Source organism: Ictalurus furcatus, chromosome 26, assembly GCF_023375685.1.
Source record: "Ictalurus furcatus strain D&B chromosome 26, Billie_1.0, whole genome shotgun sequence".
Lineage (NCBI taxonomy): Eukaryota > Metazoa > Chordata > Actinopteri > Siluriformes > Ictaluridae > Ictalurus > Ictalurus furcatus.
Window position 1 is genome coordinate 4,332,603 of NC_071280.1, and position 21,649 is coordinate 4,354,251.

The 21,649-nt window shown below is 38.9% G+C and overlaps 1 protein-coding gene across 3 annotated transcripts; it reads left to right on the forward strand.

The window, feature by feature from the left end:
- The first annotated feature begins 1,051 nt into the window (after nucleotides 1–1,051).
- On the forward strand, nucleotides 1,052–20,703 carry slitrk6 (SLIT and NTRK-like family, member 6). 3 transcript variants are annotated; one of them, XM_053615793.1, is made up of 2 exons: nucleotides 1,052–1,450; nucleotides 16,139–20,703. In XM_053615793.1, exon 2 carries the CDS (start codon nucleotides 16,155–16,157, stop codon nucleotides 18,630–18,632), a length of 2,478 nt encoding a protein of 825 aa, XP_053471768.1. In that variant the 5' UTR covers nucleotides 1,052–1,450; nucleotides 16,139–16,154; the 3' UTR covers nucleotides 18,633–20,703. The 3 variants fall into 3 exon arrangements, with proteins under 3 accessions (XP_053471768.1, XP_053471767.1, XP_053471769.1); XM_053615792.1 differs by lacking the exon at nucleotides 1,052–1,450 and adding an exon at nucleotides 13,617–14,016; XM_053615794.1 differs by lacking the exon at nucleotides 1,052–1,450 and adding an exon at nucleotides 14,556–14,568.
- Nucleotides 20,704–21,649: the final 946 nt, after the last annotated feature.

The window sequence follows — 21,649 nt, forward strand, 5'->3', positions numbered from 1 at the left end:
ATGCATATTTCAGTGAGGGGAGGGGAAGTGAAACCTGTCATGATATTATTGTTCAATCATTTTTTTAGCCTAGAATGATACTCTGAGGTAACATTCACTGCATTTCAGTTGAAGATTCTAGAAAAAAAAATGTCATGTTCTATATTTGATGTTATGTGATTTGATTTGATTGATTAATTGTGTGGAATTGTGTGTGTGGATGACAATTGACACAAATGAACAAAAGGTAGGGTTTTTTAGGTCGTCTTTATGGGAGATGGCTAGGGAAGCTTAAAGAGACCAAATTCTAACTTCATTCATCATCACTAGGGGCATGATAATAAGTTACCGTGGTGATAAATGTTACATGCGTTAAGCATTATCATAGAGCAGCACCAAAATTTGTTCATTTGTTTTTACTTACAGTGACCACAAATGAACAATTTGTTTACTATCATCCTAGCTCTTAGCCAATCAGAATGCACTGTACCATACTGATAGCCTATTAACGAATAATACAGCCAGATCCTGGAAGAGACTCGGGCTTCAAGGGTAATTTGAATACACGGGATTAGCAGATGTGCTAAAGCGGGCAGCTGAGGTGACGACGATTTGCCTAAAGGAAACACAGATGGATGTTTATGTAAAACAGTCGCATTCAAATCAGTCAGAGAAAGAGCTCGCTTCAGGCTTGAGCTCTTTTCCCTATGATGCGCTGTTGTGCCCTTTTGGCCACAGGATGTCTCTTTTGTCCTCAATGCAAAACAGGTGGAACTTTTTGGAACGTGCCGTATTATCAGCTGAACATCTGTACTGTCATACAGTATAACAGCTGGATATTGTATATTAAACAAACAAATAAGTCAACTTATTTTTTACTTAAAAACATAATACACAAGTACAATTTTTTTTTTAGATGTGTTATTATACGGAATAAATAAAAATAATACAATTGTATATGAAACATTCCAAAGACATTTATTCTTTGCCATGTATCATATATTAACATTTATTTAAGTATTTTTTTAAGCACTAACAGCAGGAGGAGCTCAGGTGCAGTTCTGTGCGCTCGCTCGCTCTCTCTCTCTCTCTCTCTCTCTCTCTCTCTCTCTCTCTCTCTCTCTCTCTCTCTCTCTCTCTCTCTCTCTCTCTCTCTCTCTCTCTCTCTCTCTCTCTCTCTCTCTCTCTCTCTCACACACACACACACACACACACACACAGAGACAGAGAGACAGGGAGAGAGAGAGAGAAAAGCGACAGCAGCAGAAAAGATAGGAGACCATTGACGAAGCGCGAGCTCCGTTTAAACCTGGGATTTTGGGAATTCATTTAAACGCACGTGCCATTCAATGGGACGTTTCCGGTCCTCAGTGCTTCTCTTTTACCAATTTAGGAGGGTTTTTTTCTTTTCTTTTAATCTGATCTGATTAAAAGGCGGATGAAGTGACGGGTGGATTTACCTACAAGTGCGGTGAGTGCGAGATTTATTATCATTATAATTATTTTATTTATTTATTTATTTAATTAGTCGGCTAAGTGCATATGAGCGCGTGCGTGCCATGCCCTCTGTAGTATGTGATAGTGCTAGGTTATTCAATATTATTAATATTTGTATGGTGCTGCGGCTTCTATGTGAAGTTTGGAGGACGAACCAGAGACTGCGTCTTTTCTCTCTCTCTCTCTCTCTCTCTCTCTCTCACACACACACACACACACACACTATCTCTCTCCCTCTCTTTCTCCCCAGTCTAGCCCATAACATCTAAAACGCATTTGCATACAAAAACATACAAATCTGAAGACATTTGCATGCACGCGCTGACATTCACGAGACTTGCCCCATTTATCGTGTCATTAGCTGGCAGTTTCTGTAATAAAACCAGCGCGTGCAGTAGCGATCATTTAAGCACGAGCTATTTAAGCAATAAAGTGTTTGTGGTGCCAGTTCAGGAGCGCACGCTGCATATATTACAGAAAAGGCTTGTCGATATCAAACACAGAAGGAACACTTAAAGCTACTGGACTCGATTAAAAAAAACAACAAACAAACAAAAAGCAAAGAACGTATGAGACAAAAGAAAGTAACATTGGAACACAGAGGGATGTGGGAGAATAAGGGGCACTGGGAATTAGGGAGCAAGGGGATATGGGAAAATAAATACACACTGCCTTGGGTAAGGGAACACTGGAGACCTCAACAAGCAAGGAGACACCGAGATGTAGGGACTGTGGGAAGGAGGGAACACTGGAAACTAAGGAACACTATGCAAAAGTGGAAATAAGAGAACATAGGAAGCTAGGGAATACTGGAAACTAGGGAACATTAAAAACCAAGGAACATTGGAAACTAGGAAACAACAAAATAGTAGGGAACACTGAAAACTATGGAACACTAGAAACAAGGGAACAGTGGAAACTTGGAAAACCTGGAAAGTAGGGAACATTGGAAAATAGCAAACACTGTATACTAAGGAGCACTGGAAAGGAGGGAACGCTAGAAACTAGGGAACACTGGAAAATATGGAACACTTGAAAGTAGGGAACATTGAATACCAAGGAACACTGGAAAGGAGGGTACACTAGAAAGTAGGGAACATTGAGGAAACACCCTCAAGGGCACTTTGCTTGGTTCAGGGTACGTAGCTTGCTTAAGCATACGCTTTCTGCTAGGGTTCCACATGGAGCGTTTACACGTGTGCAGCAGTCTGCATTTCTCCATGCAACACACACTTTACACACACAACACACACGCAACACACACTTCACACGCAACATACCCTTCACATGCAACACGCACACGCAACACAGCCTTCACATGCAACACACACTCTACACACGCAACACACACTCTCCACATGCAACACACAGTCTCCACATGTAACACACACTCTCCAAATGCAACACACACTTGTTGCATGCAGTACACACTCTTCACATGGAATATACACTCTCAATGTGCAATACACACACATCAAATGCAATACACACTCTTTACATGGATTGCACACTCTATACATGCAATACACAGTCTCCACACGCAACACACACTCACTGCATGCAGCACAAAGTCGTCACATGCAACACACACACACTCATCACACGGAATACACACTCTCCACATAAAATACACACACTCTTCACACAAAATACATACTCTGTACATAAAATACACACACTCTTCACATGAAATACACACTCTCTAGATGCAATACACACTCATTTAGGGCTGTGACGGTGGCCATGACTGAGTACCACCTGCGTTAGTGTCACATCTCTCACCAAGTAATGTTTCTGCTTGAGTGGGCACTATGAAAAATACAAAGTACAACATTTTGTATAAAAGTGTAATAATAATTATAATTATAATAATAACAGTTGCAATATTAATTTGTATTTATAGCCTACCATATAGGGAGATTTTTTTGTTGATAAACAAATTATGTAATCATAATCAAACCTTATATGGTGTTGCCTGTTAGTTTGGCACAGGTTTGTTTGAGCGCAGAAAAAAACAGTCAGGTGAATTCTGCTATTTCACTTTGGGTTCTGCTGCTGCGATGGATCTTGATGGGAAAAGTAATGTTACATTGGTGATCTGGGAACATTTTGGATTCAATACATTTGGATGAATCCATATGCATTGTTAAATTTTATTTAATATTTAGATTTTAACATATTATTTACAGTGGGGGAAATACGTATTGGATGCGTCAACATTATTTTTCAGTAAATATATTTCCAATGAGGCTATTCACATGAAATTTTCACCAGACATCAGTATTAATTCAAGAAATCTGGAAATATAAAGAATTCACAACATTAAAGTCCATAAATAAAGTTATGTGTAATAAAGTGGAAAAAAGTATTGAACATGCTAATTGAAATGTATTTAATACTTCGTGGAAAAGCCTTTGTTTGTAATAACAGCTTCAAGACACTTCCTGTATGAAGAAATTAATGGGCCGCAGTATTCAGGTGTGATTTTGGCCCATTCTTCTAAACATATTGTCTTTAAATCTTGTTCAATTGGATTTGAGTCAGGTGATTGACTAGTCCATTCTAACACCTTGATTTTTTTCTCTGAAACCAATTGAGAGTTTCCCTTGCTGTATGCTTTGGATCGTTGTCCTGCTGGAAGGTCCACCCACGTCTCATCTTCATCATCCTGGTGGATGGCAAAAGATTCTTCTCAAGACTCTTCTGGTAAAGGGCTCCATTCATCGTTCCTTCAATTATATGAAGTCTGCCAATACCATGTAATGAAAAACAACCCCACACCATGATGCTTCCACCTCCAAACTTCACTGTTGGTATAGTGTTTTTAGAGTGATGTGCAGTGCCATTTCTTCTCCAAACATGGTGTAGTATGAAAGCCAAAAAGTTCAATTTTGCTCTCGTCTGACCAGACTACACTCTCCCAGTATTTCATAGGCTCGTCCAAATGAGTTGTAGCAAATTTTAAACGAGCTTCGACATGCCTTTTCTTTAGTAATGTAATCTTGTGAGGTGAGCGTGAGCAGTGGAGTGCATTGCCAATTGTTTTCTTTGTGACTATGGCACCTGCTGCCTCCAAGTGTTTCTGGAGCTCTTTCCGAGTGGTCCTTGGCTCTTGTGCTACTCTTCTGACTATTCTTCTGACTCCGTGGACAGAAATCTTGCGAGGAGCTCCTGCACATTATCCACTTGCAGATAATGACCCCAGTGGTGTTTTCTGGAAGATTCAGAAGTTTTGAAATACGTCTGTATCCAATTTCATCAATATGTTTTGCAAAAATAAGGTTGTGAAGGTCTTGGGAGAGCTCTTTGCTTTTACCCATCATGAGATGTTTCTTGTGTGACACCTTGGTAACAAAAAGCCTTTTTACACACCATTAAATTTACAAACCCAGCTGATATTAATTTACAAAGACAGGGGGTATAATTACTTACGGATTTCAGCTGGTTCCTTGCCTTACCTTGCCTTGGAGAACTGCTTTTTCTTAGCGTGTTCAATACTTTTTTCCTGTGTCATTCCACTTTATTACACATAACTTTATTTATGGACTTTAATGTTGTGAATTCTTTATATTTCCAGATTTCTTGACTTAATACTGATATCTGGTGAAAATTTCATTTGAATAACCTCATTGGAATATATTTACTGAAAAAATGTTGACGCGTTCAATACTTATTTCCCCCACTGTAGGTTACCGTCCTACTGGTATTTCTTTCAAAGTTTTATAGGCTTGTGGTATACTACACTTGTAAAAAAAAAAAAAAATATTCATAAGAGAAACATACGACTGTAAAATCACAATACTGTATCCCAGTATATCCCACAGTGCTCTCATGCGGTTTCTCATTGCAAAAACACGACACAACAAATTGAGTTGTTTCACTGACGGAACTGCTAAAATAAAGCCTCATTTAATTTTTTTCATATTTAGGTTTTTATTTAATTTAAGCCTATAAAATTATATTATATTGTTATATTATATTTTATTATATTATACTGTATTATTACTATATAGTGATATAAATTTCACTTGCTACCTTCACATGGGAATACACACTCTCTACATGCAACACACACTCTCCACATACAACACATGCTCTCACCATGCAACACACACACTCTTCACATGGAATACACATGCTCTTCACATGGGAATACACACTTCCTACATGCAACACACACACTCTTCACATGGAATACACACACTTTTCACATGCAATACACACTTGACATGCAACACACAAACTTTACACATGCAATTCACATGCAATTATCTGTACACTGTACATTCAGTATACACTCTACATGAAATACACACTCTCTACAAGCAGCACACATTGTTCACATGCAAAACACATTCCTCACATGCAACACACACTCTCCAAATGCTTTCTCTCTCTCTCTCTCTCTCTCTCTCTCTCTCTCTCTCTCTCTCTTGCTCTTTCTCAGCCCAGAATTTCATACTGAGCATGTGGAATGTGTAAGCAATAAAACTGTATAAATTTTATAAATAAATGTCTCCTTACAGAAAATTTCTGCATATCAATGATTACACCCTTTTTGTGTATGTAGAGCATCTACTGCACAAGTGCACAATGAGCTGTTACTATAGAAATTATAAAATACAGCACATTAATAAAAACCTGAGATTTGCAGCTGCACTACTGTCAGAGCTGCTGTTGTAGGAAATTAATTATCTTCTTCTAACCAGTAAGAATGGAGAATTCAGCAGCACTGTGGAATAGTAATAATTACTGAGTAACTGGATAATAGGCACATTGTATGCCTAATGTCTATACAAACAGCACGTGCACATACTATAGAAGTACACATTTCTGAAAGCTAAAACCCAAGTTAAAGGTGAAAGAGCCTTAATTGTCTCTGTAGCACAGAGGTGCATGATTTCCATTTCACATATTTTTAGCTTTGTTTCTAAATGATACTGGATGCCTGAAATTGGACAAAAGTAACCGACTCATGTTTGTACATCTATTCATAGTGGTTTGTTGGTTCTTTTAGTTCTGGAGTGTCAGAATGGCAGACCAGTGTTGCTGATTGGTTCACACAATTTAAGAGGTTTATTGGTGTATTGGGATCAAGCCGACCAAAAAAGAAAAACAAAGAAAAGTGTTACCGCATCGTCAAAATGCGTATTCAGTCAAAGCCCTCTTCGACTGATGAGTACAGCTAAAAGGTCTCATTTACCAACAAACATCACTGTGAAGGACCCTGCAAAACAATTTCGTTAAATTGCGATTTTGCTAATGCAAGGAGTTTTCCTGCAAAAAAAAAAAAAAAAAAAAAAAAAAATTGAGAAAAAAAATGCTGCAGCAAAATCAAGCATTTTTAGACGAAACAATCACAGAAAGCTTCTGTACGGACTGAATGATCGGTTAAGGACAGGGTGGGGGCAGAGTTAATGTTAACGTAGCCTTTCCAGCAGTAGCTATTCAGTGTTAAGTGTTAGTGTGTATTTATTTCCCCATGATGTTAAAATTGAATGCCAATCAGCAACATTCTGTATGGCAAGCTCCGCCCCTGGGCTACAAATTAGCATTGACTTTGTAACCTGAACTAAAAGTGTTCCTGGAACTGTGGATTTTGAAAAAAGTTTCTGAAAAGGTTCCTTTGGTGGAGTTTTGCCTTATAGCAGTGGTTGTCAACCTGTTGGTCACAATCTACCAGTTGATTGTCAAGGCATTTTTACTTGATCACAACCATTTGTGTACTGTCAATGATCGCAACACATTTAAAAATTATTTTTTACAAAAAACATGCAAAGATAAAATATCCACTGGTTGGCTAGGCAATTAAATATACTCAATTGTATGGACGGGGTTTCCGGTTGCACCACATAAACCTGCTGTTAAGTAGCTGGCTAACATTAAATCAATATGTGTCCTGTCAATGAGCGAACTGTCAATGGTTCAGGAAACCATGGCCAAGCAACAGAAGTAGGCTAATACATATCGTTTCCATGCCGAATGTGGGCAAAAAACCAATTTGCTTTTACAGTCGTGAAAGAAAAGATTGTCTGCTTGATAAGTCACCAGGCTTCGCACCACTTACCAAATTCATGGACTCATTCCTACCCAAGAGTGAAATACCAAAGAAAAAGATTTGAGATGTAAAAAAATTTCTCTTAAAAAGCCCAGCAATCGCTTTTCACAAAACCCACAGAGAGAGCTAAAGCTGCTACCAAGGCATCGTTCTGTGTTATCCATCTCCTGGCCAAGCACAAGAAGCTCATTCATCGACGGTGAGTTTTTAAAAGAAGCGATGACTGTCACCGCTGACACATTATTCACAGACTGTACAGTTTTTCTCGATTGCTTAAACACATTTGTCTACTCTGACATCACGTGTCCACTCTAACATCAAAACAGTTAACACAGGCTAAAACTGAAGCTCACTGGCCAAAATGAATCATTTTGTTTGCAAAATGCTCTAACACTCACGAAACATTAAAAATATCTAACAAAAGCAAAACACCACAACTTGTGGTCAAATTAACATATTCTTTCAATCAATCATTACACAATGGACAACAAAATACAAAATACAACTACTGTGGGGGAAATAAGTATTGAACTTGTCAACATTTTTTTTCAGTAAATATATTTCCAATGAGGCTATTCACGTGAAATTTTCACCAGACATCAGTATTAACTCAAGAAATCTGGAAATATAAAGAATTCACAACATTAATGTCCATAAATAAAGTTGTGTAATAAAGTGGAATGCCACAGGAAAAAAGTATTGAACACGCTAACTGAAATTTATTTAATACTTAGTGGAGAAGCCTTTGTTTGTCATGACAGCTTCAAGATGGTTCCTGTATGAATAAATTAATCAGCCGCAGTATCCAGGTGTGATTTTGGCCCATTCTTCTAAATATATTGTCTTTAAATCTTGTTCAATTGGATTCAAGTCAGGTGATTGACTGGGCCATTCTAACACCTTGATTTTTTTTTTTTTCTGTAAAGCCAATTAAGAGTTTCTTTTGCTGTATGCTTTGGATCGTTGTCCTGCTGGAAAAGCTGAATACTGTAAAAAAAAAAAAAATAAAAAAAAAAAATAAAGCAACCAAAGGAAACTTATGGTTGGAAATATCTAAAAACCAAACTTGAAATACACAGAACTTAACATTTAGTCCATTCGTTCCTGACTATTATGCCACAGGTTCTCATCAACATCGCATTGGATGTTTTCCCTTGCAATGCACTGAGGGAAATGCCTCCTTGAATGGCGTATCCATCCCTGGCAGTCCTCTGCACCTATTGCCAGGCAACCAGCATACATTGCCTTCAGGAGGGACATCTGCTCATATGATGGGTGATCAAACACCTTCCATCTCCAAGCAGAGAAGAACTATTCAATTGGGTTGAGAAAAGTAGAGTATGCAGGGAGGAATTGTATCATCATACAGGGTTGTGCTGCAAACCGTTCATTCACAAGGCGAGAGTGGTGGAAGGCAACATTGTCCCAAATGATGACATACAGAGTGATGCCAGGCCTTGACAGCCCTCTCTCTTTGGTTGGAACCAGTCTTTCATTTGGTGCATCAAGAAATGTGATGAGGCGTTCTGTACTGTATGGGCCGATAGTGTGCAGTATGTGGCAAAGGACACCATCATTGGAGATGGCAGTACACATGGTGATATTGGCACCCCTCTGACCTGGCACTGTAACAGTGGCCCTCTGCCCAATGATGTTCCTCCCGCGACTCCTCCTACAGAGGTTGAAGTGCCCCTTCAGTTTCAAGCTCCATTTTTCTCTAAGAAAAAACACTAATTCATAAAGCAAATTATTCCAGTTGCATGTAACTGTATGGTATAGCAAGGCATTACAATAACAAACACACTCTTGATATTTCGAAATGCTCCCTGAGCTGGAATTACTGCTGCCTGGATTTCACACAGTCTGATCGCATTGTTTGCCATGACCTTATCTACAATGGCAGCCTCCTGTTCAACACTAAAGATTTTTCCTTTACCAGCAGTGAGTGGATTCTATAAAGTAAATGCAAAAAGCATGTCAAAATTTACATTATGACAGTCACATAAATGGGATTGATGAAACATCTGCATTACTGTAGACACAGTTTGTTCTACCAACAGGGCAATACAGTAAAGCTGAAATACACAGTGGTATACAGTAACATATCATTCTGAAAAAGCATGACAATAGATGCCACAGTGCTCCAACTCAGAATGGGCTAGACCAGGACTGTCCAATCTTATCCGCAAAGGGCCGGTGTGGGTGCAGGTTTTCATTCCAGCCAAGCAAGAGCCACACCTGATTCCACCTGTTTAATCAGTTGATCTTGGCTTTCAATAGACTCAGGTGTGGCTTCTGCTTGGTTAGAATGAAAACCTGCACCCACACCGGCCCTTTCCGGATAAGATTGGACACCCCTGGGCTAGACCCTTTGTCCAGCCTCTCTAATTGGCAAGCCATTGATGACATGGTCAATAATTGCTGCCCAAATTTCATTTGAAACTTGAGCTCTATTCTCTCCTCTCGCTGTGGCTCCTCCACCATGCATGCAAACTCCTCTTCCCCGGGCCCCTCTGCCATAGCCTCTTAATCTCCTTCTGTGCCTTTGGCCTCTTAGATCCATGCTTGCAAATGGCAACACAGAGGTGGCATCTTTTATAGAAGGATGAGGACTGATTGCTGATTGAAGAGTTGTGCAAATGAGTTTCACACAGGTGCATTAGAGATTCCTAATTTTGCACGTACTTTCTATCAGCTGTGAATAAATGTTTTCCTTTTGTTCAATACAGTTAATCTAATAGAGTTTGGGGTCTTTCAATGAGGTCTGTGGTAACTGTTTTGACAAAGGGTGTGAAAAATGTGTGAAACAAATGAAAAAGTATTAAGACATTTGCAAGAGAAGACTTCTGTTGTGCTGAGAAGGTGATGATGAAGATCAAGAGGATCCCAGTTTCATTAAGCGTATCTTAGCACATGAGAAAAACTGTAAAGACAAAGAAGTAGCTGTTAAAGATGGCAGTTAACAGTGTACCAGTGTAACAGTGCGTATCGTATAGAGTACTATTAGATGAACTGCTTTCTGGCACCTTTAGTGTAGATAAAAATAACAATTTTATCCCAGGAGGAGGGTCGGAGTTATCACTTATAGCTTTGCTAACAGTTTTATTCATCCTGAGTACAACTTAATCACCAAGACACCTAGGACATTTGCATGCTGTGTGTGTGTGCGTGCGTGTGTGTATGTGTGTGGAGAGCCTGCTCTCACATTATTTAGAGATAAAGCAGCAGCTGGTGCTTCCAGATGTTCATTTTTCATTTCACATTCAATTCTATCCTGTTAATCTAATAACCGACGTCTGTGAAATAATTACAGCTAATCTGATTAGCATCCAAGTGTGCAGCTGAAATGCTCTTAAACCCAAGCTACGTATCATTTTGTCAAATTACATCGAGAACAGCGCAGAGCATTAAAGAGGAAAAAATAATTTAAAAACGTTGGTAAGTGCAGTTAATTAGCCAGGACATGTTTTCTTAACAGGCTAATATCATAAACCAGATGGTTATTAGCATATAAATCCAAACTGTTAGCATATGAGGTGGATTAGCATTCAGTCTGCCCACTAGCCAATTGCAAACTTCCCTGCTTGGCATTAGTAATCACAGCCTGAGCTAATGTTAGCCCATATAACTAATAACTACCTAGCCTAGCTAGAATTAATATTATCTCTCTGTTAAGTAGCTAGCCAAATTCGAAAACGCACTAGCTATTTATTTTGTGTGTGTGTGTGTGCGCCCAAATTCAATAGCAAGCTAGCTAGCATGAGGCTAAATACTGTAATGATCAAACTGTATAATGTACAAATATCACAAATATTCAACACCTCAGGCATATTATTTAAGTTTAGCAAATTTCAAGTAGGCATGCAAATGATATATTTCTGTAGTGCTGCAAAGCCACTAGTCACTAACAGCTTAAATATTTCACGAGGTGGGGTCATATAGCTGCAATTAAAGTGTAAATATTAGACAGATTCCTGCGCTAAAATCAAAATAAACAGCTTTTCCTTGTCGTTATTAAACGGGATGCATTGTGTTCTCCCTGAGCGTTCAGGTTGTGGTGGTTTGCGACAAACGCTAATAAGCCACTTAAAAAATAGCAGCCCATTACACCATCTCCTGAAATTCAGCCACGACACACAAAACACAGAGAGACTGCAAGAAATATTCTCATAATATCCCTGAATGCTCGTCATCCCAAATCGCTGCTTTTTTAAATAAAATTATTTTAAATAAATAAACCAGTACATTTCAAATGGTTATTGTAAATTATGCATTATCTACTTTGTGTAGTAAAGTACATATATTTTACCATTTTTGAGCTAAGAGGGATTTTTAAGTATTTAAAATTAATTTCGAACATTGTAAAAAAAGTGTTTCTCCAATAAATGGACTAAAAAGAAAAATGAAAGAAAGAATAGAAATAAAACAAATACCGTAGATAAATAACACAGTCAGTCAGTATATGTTACATTTTTTTTTTTACCAGATGTTTTCTTTTGTGAAGTTGTAAAGTATAAAGTTGTCTCATTACATTTTGTGTTAATCCTTTTTATTATTTTTTTTTTTTTTTACTTAATGTGGATTTGTAAAAAAAAAAAAATAAATACCCATTTTTATTAAAAATAATGTAAAACATTGACTCATTCACATATTTATTATACATACTGTATGATATAAGAAGGCATGGCTTCTGTGTTTCAATATAATTAAAGAGCCACCAGGTTAAAGATCTTGAGTGTATTAATGCGACAAATTCTGTTGTATTCTGTGTCATGAAACAGCAACAGGAAAAAATAAATTCTCTGGAACCTCTGAGATTAGAAGGGAGAAGAAAAATAACAGTGTTTTTTTTTAGTGTGCTCATTTGCATAATGCTGAATATCCCAAAAGTCACGATTAACAACTGGAAAGAAAAAACAATGAACCATCCCGAGTGCTATTTGCTTGGCTAAATTAACTTATGATCTGCTGTGTATGATTTATGATTGCGTGCTAAACACCTCTTGATCCGTTGCCATTTCATACAAAACTGCGGATGAATTAAACACCAATTTATCAGTGCTACAGAGACATGACATGTGCTTGGAGTACACCGTGGGGGGGGGGGGGGGGGGGGGGGTTTCCAGCACCATCCTGATTGACGCCAGGATTTACAAGAAACACAACTGGCTGCTTTTCTCAGTGCCTCATTATTTAGCACGCGTGGGCGACTGAAATCTCAGCTTCAGCGAGTCCTAATGGGGCATCAGGCCTTTCCGCTTGTGTGTTGTTTTAATTTCATTTTGTGAGCCCCGTGCGTGCGTGCGTGCGTGCCGTTTCCCAGAGTGGGAATAAACGAGCGCTGTTTGATCGTTTCATCTCTTCCTTGCGCTTCGTTTCGTCAGCGCCCACGGGCTGGGTATTTTTCCTGCCACTGTTTGATTTCAGCAGGGAAATCGATTGTCTGTAGCGTCGCTGTCAAACAGATGTGCCGCCGCTGCCTCGTAACGTCAGCTCAAAATTGCATTACACCTGATGAAAAATGAGTGGATGTGTGTCTCACTGCAGGAACAGTACTAGGACACTGTAAGCAGCCTCGCAGGACAAGCTATCGAAGCATGCGTCGTGAATACTTAACCAGTGCTGAAGGTCGGCCAGCCACGGAATAATTAATTAAAAAGATTATTATCCAGATTCCAATCCGGATACATTACAAAATGGAGTCATTTAAACAAATAGATGCGCACATATGCATAATATTCCTTTATTGCTTTTTCTCTCAATTTCTGGTGTATTTTTTATTTAAGATTTAATTCTGCTTTTCTTTGTTTTTGTTCCCCTCTTTTTCCTTCTTTCTCTCTCTTAGTGATGGCTTTAACAGTCGAAAAAAAATCGACAAAACTTTGTACAGTGCTAACAAAGTCTGGCTTGTCGTTGGAAAAGAGGGCAGGGGGTGTTGGGGTGAGGATAGTGTAGGGGTAGTAAATACATCAGCATTATCTTTGATTTTGGGCAGTATGGTAAAAACATGATAAAAAAATACCAAAAATTTTTATTAATTAACCGAAAAATACAAGAGACAAAATTGTCTCTTGTGGCTAAGTTTAGGCTAAGTTTGAGGCTAAGTTTGAAAAATGTTTAACGTAAATTATATTAACGTTAAACATTTTTCAAACTTAGCCTAATTGTAACATTTTTAAGGGCTTCGAAGGTTAAGGTTTGTGTTAGGGGGCGGAGTTAGTTTTTGTACCTTTTTTATTTTTTATAACAGCATCTCTGAAACTGGCATGTCCAAAGTGTCCGTAGTGTATGAATGGGTGTGTGAAAGTGTATGTGATTGTGCCCTGCGATGGACTGGCACCCTGTCCAGGGTGTACCCCGCCTTGTGCCCCATGCTCCCTGGGATAGGCTCCAGGTTTCCCCGTGACCCTGAAAAGGATAACGCGGTATAGAAGATGGATGGATGGATGGTCTCTGAAACTGGTGCAGCTACAAAGTCACAGGTTTTTATATTAATGCACTCGTACTAACACTTCAGCGTTTCCATAGTTACAGCTCATTCACAGGGACCTGTATTCAATTCAATTCAATTCAATTTTATTTGTATAGCGCTTTTTACAATAGACATTGTCTCAAAGCAGCTTTACAGAAATATCAACATGGTATACAGATATTAAAGGTGCGAATTTATCCCAATGGTATGTATGTATGGCAGAAGCATCACCTTAACCGATTAAAAACATGTGTAATCATTGATATGGTGAGGTTTTCTGTAAGGAGATGTTTATTTAACATTTATGGAAGGAGCCTCGGCTGTCAGCACTTTGTAACAGTCAGAGGCAAGGCTGTAACTTTAAATTTTCAGACGCTTTGGTTTATTCCAGAAAGATCCAGTGATTTGCTTCCAGCGAGATCCTGAAAAGCTTAACACAGCTCCAGTCTGTGGCATCTGAACACCTGTGAACCATTGACAGCTAAAAAAAAAACATTTTTTTTAGAAGTTACATATTTCTAGGGGGATTATGTGAGTTGCAGAGATGTGTGATTAGAAGCAGGTGAGCAACTGACGGCACAAGAGTTTGACTTAAATGTTTCAAATACAACCCCAATTCCAAAAAAGTTGGGATGCTGTGTAAAATGTAAATAAAAACATATCAACTTCTTAAACTGAGGAAATGTACACTTATTAAAAAATAAGGTAATTTGAATTTGATGGCCGCAACACGTCCCAAAAAAGTTGGGACTGGGGCAACAAAAAGCTGGAGAAGTAAGTGTTACTAAAAAGAAACAGCTGGAAGAACATTTTGCAACTAATTAGGTTAACTGGCAACAGGTCAGTAACATGGTTGGGTATAAAAAGAGTATCTTTGAGAGGCAGAGTCTTTCAGAAGTAAAGATGGGATGGAATCTGGATGGAAGCATTTGTTGCTCTAAAACGTGTGTATATACCTTTCAGAATTGATGGCCTTTCCAGATGTGCAAGCTGCCCATTCCATAGGCACTAATGCACCCCCATACCATCAGAGATGCAGGCTTTTGAACTGCGCGCTGATAAAAAGCCAGATGGTTCCTCTCCTCTGTAGTCCTCTTTAGTTTAGAGGACACGGTGTCCATGGTTTCCAAAAAGAATTTCAAATTTCGATTCGTCTGACCACAGAACAGTTTTCCACTTTGCCTCAGTCCATTTTAAATGAGCTTTGGCCCAGTGAAGACAGCGGCGTTTCTGGATCATGTTCACATATGGCTTCTTCTTTGCATGATAGAGCTTTGACCAGCATTTGTGGATGACAAAGTGAATTGTGTTCACAGACAATGAGTTCTGGAGGTGTTTGTGAGGCCATGCAGTGATTTCCATTACAGAATCATGCCTGTTTTTAATGCACTGCCGCCTGAGGGCCCGAAGATCACGGGCATGCAATATTTATTTTCACCCTTGTCCCTTGCACACAGAGATTTCTCCAGATTCTCTGAATCTTTTGATGATATTATGTACTGTAGATGATGAGATATTCATAGTCTTAGCAATTATACATTGAGGAACTTTACTCTGAAATTGTTCCAGAAATTGGTGATGCAGATTTTCGCAGATTGAACCTCTGCCCAGCTTTAGTTCTGAAAGACTCTGCCTCTTTAAGATACTCTTTTTATACCCAATCATGTTACTGACCTGTTGCCAATTAACCTCCATCTGTTTCTTTTTAGTAACAATTACTTTTCCAGCTTTCTGTTGCCCCATCCCAACTTATTTGAGACATGTTGTGGCCATCAAATTTCCTCAGTTTAAACATTTCATATATTTTCTATGTTCTATATATAAATAACATATATATTTATTTTATAAATATGGTTTATGAGATTTCCAAATAATTGCATTCTGTTTTTATTTACATTTTACACAGCATTTCAAATTTTTTGGAATTGGAGTTGTGTGTATGTGTGTGTGTGTGTGTGTGCGCGTGTGTATACCCTCAGACTTTCAAAACAAGCATGCATATAACAGCTTTCAGTAAATATGGGCTAATTAATGCTTTGCAATATTTTCTTACCTAAATGTTATTTTTTCTTTAGTTTTCCTCATGTTCTGGTAACTAATTCCTCATTTTCTCCTTTTCCTTGTGTTTGCAGACACCCAAGAGAGACAATGCTGGCCAGGATTGTGTTCCTTTGTTCCTTTTTAGCTTGTGCTAGTTTTCAGGAGGATGAGAGCCCTAAGGTATCATTTGGAGGAGCTTGTGAAATGTTGTGCACCTGTGAGGAGAAAGATGGAGTATTGCACATAAACTGCGAGGAGAGGAACATAAACAGGATCTCTGAAGTCCAGGTACCTTCAGATAGACCTTTCCATCTGAATCTTTACAAAAACGATATTGTGGAGCTGCTCCCAGAGGACATGGAGGCTTTCAGGAATGCAGTCACATTGCATCTTGGCAGTAACAGCATACAAGAGCTGGTGCCTGGAGTTTTTGGTGCACTAGGCTCCTTGAAGAAGTTGCATATCAACAGTAATTTCCTGGTGATGTTAAAGGAGGATACTTTTCATGGCTTGGTAAATTTGGAATATCTCCAGGCGGACACGAACTTTATCCGAGTTGTGGAACCTGGGGCTTTCAGCAAACTTGTCCGTCTCAAAGTCCTTATCCTCAACGACAACTCCATTGAGTTCCTTCCCAACAACATATTCCGATTCGTGCCTCTGACTCATTTGGATCTACGTGGAAACAATCTGCAGACTCTCCCTTACGTGGGCTTTCTGGAGCACATTGGGCGCATAATTGAGCTTCTGCTAGAGGACAACGACTGGGTCTGTGACTGCCAGAACCTTCATTTGAAAATCTGGATCGAGAACATGCGAGCACAGTCGGCCATTGGGGAAGTGGTTTGCAGTAGTCCCCAGCATCTCAAGGGTATCCCTCTGGCCAAAGTGAAACGGGACGTATTGTGCCCATCCCATGCGGATATAAACTTTGAGGAACCATCCAAATCTCTGGACATGGTGGTCACCCCTTCCACAAAGGTGGTCCAAATTCCAGACCCAAGAAATGATGCAAAGATCCCCTCACCTTCTCATGTCCCAAAGACATCCTGTGCATCACAGTGTTCTTGTCATAACCATTCCAGTGCTGGGTTCCTCATCCACTGTGAGGATCGAGGCATCCAGAGGATATCAGATCTTGGAATTTTTCAGCAAAGCCCGAGTAATCTTGTTTTAACTGGAAACATGATAGAGAGACTTCTAAAATATGATTTCGTCACCTATGACAGTTTGGAATTGCTGAATCTGGCGAACAACCAAATAAACTATATAGACAATGAAACTTTCCTGAGTTTGAGCAATCTTAAAAAGCTGTACCTAAATGGTAACAGGATAGAGAAGATTACTGCAACTATGTTTGTGGGCCTCCACAATCTGGAGTACTTGTACTTGGAATATAATGCAATTAGGGAGGTTGAGGCAGGATCATTCAACCCTTTGACAAACCTAAAGCTCCTATTCTTAAACAACAACCAGCTCAGTGCTCTACCAGCACAGATATTTAGAAATGTGCCCTTGACCAAGTTGAATTTGCGAAACAATCTATTCATGCACCTGCAGGTCAGCAATGTGTTGGAGCAGCTTGATTTCCTGGAACAGATTTACCTTGAGGACAATCCTTGGGACTGCACATGTGATCTGGTCAGCATGAAGCAATGGTTGGAGAAGCTGAGAAAGAATACAGTGTTGGGCTCCATCATGTGCCACAGTCCCAAAAAGGTGGTGAATGCTGAGGTCAGGAACCTTAAGCATGATGTTCTTTGCCCTGGTTTGGTCACCCATAACATCCTGCCTTCAAGTGAATTGGGGGTTGTAACAACAGTAGCACCAGAAGGAGGCATAAACAGCTTCTTCCGATCCCTAACAGATTCAGTTCCTCTTTCTGTCCTCATCCTCTGCCTTCTTATTCTCTTCCTTACCATAATCTTCTGCTCTGCTGGGATCATCGTCTTCGTCTTGCACCGCCGGCGCAGGCATTCAAAGAAAAAGCAAGCTGAGGAACAGCCTCGTGAAAACAGCCCAATCCACCTGCATTACAGCATGTATGGACAGAAAACAACTCATCACTTGGCTGAGAGGCATGACACAAACATGTACGATGAACCTTCCCGAAGTCCCATCATTCAGGTTTGCAGGAACCCCAGCTATTGTTCACAGCACAAAGAATATGACACAGAGGATTACGACACAGAGAAACCAAATCGGCTTCGCCACAGCATCATGGATAAGGAGAACGGCTCCCCCCTTACAGGGTCAATGAAGTACAAGACGGTGTCCCATGAGTATCCTTCTGATTTTGTTTCTTTGGGTGACAAGGGATCTTTGTACAAAAACATCCTGGAGCGGGAACGTGAACTCCAACAACTTAGCATCACAGAATATCTCAGGAAAAACATCTCGCAGCTACAGGACGTGCAAGTCCCCAGGCAACATCAAGAGCTCAAACTGATGGAGACCCTTGTGTACACCAGGCCAAGGAAGGTTATGGTGGAGCAGACTAAAAACGAGTATTTTGAACTGAAAGCTAATCTACACACCGAACCGGATTACTTGGAGGTACTTGAACATCAGACAACTTTTAACTGAGATGCAGCACACTGTAACACTTTAATATCAGACCTGCTTTGAGAGATAATACCCAAAGTGCCTTGATGAGTTTTAAGCAGACATGAAGTGCAGCTGCTGATCTTTGTGAATGTGGTCATTTAGGGGAACGCAGTGGAGTGTGCATAACTGAAGAGGAACCTTGACCTACTTTTCATAATTTAATGTCAAATGAGGACATTGGCTATTCTGTTGAGTCTTGACAATTTGCCATAAATATCATGTGCCATTTGTCAAATGCAGCCACTTTCAGTCAGGTTTTTCAGTTCTTCCTTTGGGGGGAACCCTTAAAGATTCTATGTAGAATCATACCATTACTCCAGAGACAGAGTAGAGGCATTACACTACATGGAGACGTTAACCAGGACGAATGTGGTTCTGATTGGACCAATCAGTATTCGCAACTGCTTCTAGCTTTGCCCCATGTCCCAACCTGACTCACATGCTATCTGGGCAAGCAAGAGAGATAACAAAATTTTGCATGGGTACAGCATGTACAGCCAATGGCAAAGCACTATAACTGAACAAGTTTACCATTGGCTGTACCCACCGTACCCTTAAAGGTTCTTTGGTTGTCCCTCCTGGGAAACCATTAATGGTTCCATCTAGAACCCTACAACAAAGCAGAAAGGATTCCAAGGACTCCATTTTATGGAAGTTAAGAACACATAATTGCCTAATAAATCATATATCATGTACATTTTAATGTAGGGTACACACTACAAATTATTGTCCATTATTTTCTTCTTAATACCTTGAACCTACTTGGTGCTTAACATACAGCTTTAGCTATTTTGGTACCTGGTATAATCTTAAAACAAGGTTTTTCAGACCTTCTGTATAGGTTCTGTATAGGATCATTTGATAATTAAGGGTTGTCAGCCTCCTAATAGGGATATATTGTATGGAGCCAAATATGTCTTAAGGCTGTTCAGTTGTGGTGCGTTTACACAGGATGTACCAGCCATGCCTGTGCAAAATTTCCTTACCCCTCTTGCTTGCCCTGTTACCATGTGAGCCAGGTCAGGACATGTGGGTGGAGCTAAATTTAGTGCAACCCATTGGTGGGTCAAAAATCTTTGTGATGGGGAACATCAGGATACATATAGGCACTTTGTTACCAAGCCGTGCTGTCCTTTTTGGTGGAAAAGTGCACTTAAAATCTAAATCTCTTTGTCTTCCATGCAGTGGGTGTTAATGGTCCTCAGGTTAGTTTCTAATTGGCCGTTGGAGGGCTTTTGGTTGGTGGACTGTTTCTTATTATACACTGCTGTATGGTAACTCCTCATACCATCAGCATGTTCCTATGTTGGTTCTTTTCTTGGCTAGAGTGGTGTCAATACTTTGTGCAGAGGAACAGGTGACCTATGTAGAAGGTGCACATGATACATTTTCAGCTCTGTGTCTTTTTTTAATGTCTTCTGTGCATTTTCCATAAAGTTGTATTTATTTATTTCTGACATTTTTTTGGGCAACAAAAAAAGTTTCTATCCATAACATTTTTATCTGTTGCATCTCATCACAATCACGGTCCCAGCATTTACTGCAGGTCATAATTTTACAGACAAAAAAAAAAAAAAAAAAAAAGAATTGCACTACTCAAAATGCCATTTAAGAGATGGCACTTGACAATCAAGTGTAGCTACTGGTGTGTACGAGCTTGATGTATACAGATTTTTTTTTCCTTTTGATTTTCATTACTCTACATAATATAGCGAACTCTTTTGTATCAGCATGATAAATAATTATGCAGGTTGGTTTGAAAGGATTCGCTGTATGTAAGAGCACCATAGCTTTATTTTGTACTGATGTAGATCAGAGTTTATTTATTCTGTATATATTTGTACATAACAGAAGTTTTCTATGTATGTGTGCCTTTTGATGTTGCAATGATGGATGTAAATAAAGGTAACAGTATAGTGTACAGTAAAAATTTGCATTGACATAATGCTAGAACTGGGTTTTCTTTTCTATATCTTCAATTGCTATTCTTTAGATATGCATTTAAAGGAGATACGTTGCTGTATTGAAATATAGAATAATATTTTAAAAAGATTTCACCAGCTTAACTACAAGATTTTTTGATGCAAATTCAATAAAGCAGGTTATATGAAAAAAATGTATATAATTTGTATTTTCCTGGCAAGTTCAGCACCTTACGTTTCAAGATCTGCAAGTGTGCCAGTGACATTCTGTACATAATTTATCCTAAATAATCCAGAAATGTTCTCTCGCTTTTCAAGTTAACTTTTAATGGTAACCCTTTACTGCATGTGTTGCCATATGGCAACAATTAATTTATCTCCAGTTTTTTTTTTTTTTTATAGGCAATTAAACTTTGACATAACAAAAAAAATGTCACATGACCAGGATATGCTGTTTGCACTTCCTTTTCTGCAGTCACATGGTATTTTTGTCAATTTTGACTATATGATACAACCAATGCACATTGTTGCCATACGGCAACTACCCGCCTTTTTTTATTAATTTTTTTTTTAAAGAGGCTTAAGCATCCAAATTTACACTATTTTCACACATCGTTTTTATTGTTTTTACCTTAAAGTTGAGGTAGATAGTATATCCTGTATTTATACTGTTTAGTTAGAACTGAGATTCTTTTGTTAGAAAAAACTAAATTTCTACACACAAACTAATGCTTGGTGAAAAAAAGAGAGTAGCATTTAGCAGTTTTGCATACCTAACCTGCTCATCTCCATTTTTTTTTGTAGACATGAATAAGTAATATGATGCACCGGCACATGGATGTAAATCGGAGGAGGTTTTCTGACAAGCAAAGTGCAAAACAATGTTTATTTTCCACAGCGAGGCTGTAAATCCATGATGTTGAATATTTTTATCAGAAAAACCAGGACGAAATTCACAGTGCTGCTAAAATGTACCTATCTACAGTAACAAATGCTAAAACATTGCTTTATCTCTTTGCTAACATGCAATGCTAATTAAGGAGGATGTAATTAGCAATGTGATTAGACCTTCAA

What these genes read in the sequence shown, in the direction of transcription:
- slitrk6 (XM_053615792.1), top strand. Translation starts at nt 13,973, where the DNA reads ATGGATGGATGGTCTCTGAAACTGGTGCAGCTACAAAGTCACAG. An exon ending in GTGCAGCTACAAAGTCACAG is followed by an intron (nt 14,017 to 16,138) that starts GTTTTTATATTA and finishes TTGTGTTTGCAG; the next exon opens with ACACCCAAGAGAGACAATGC.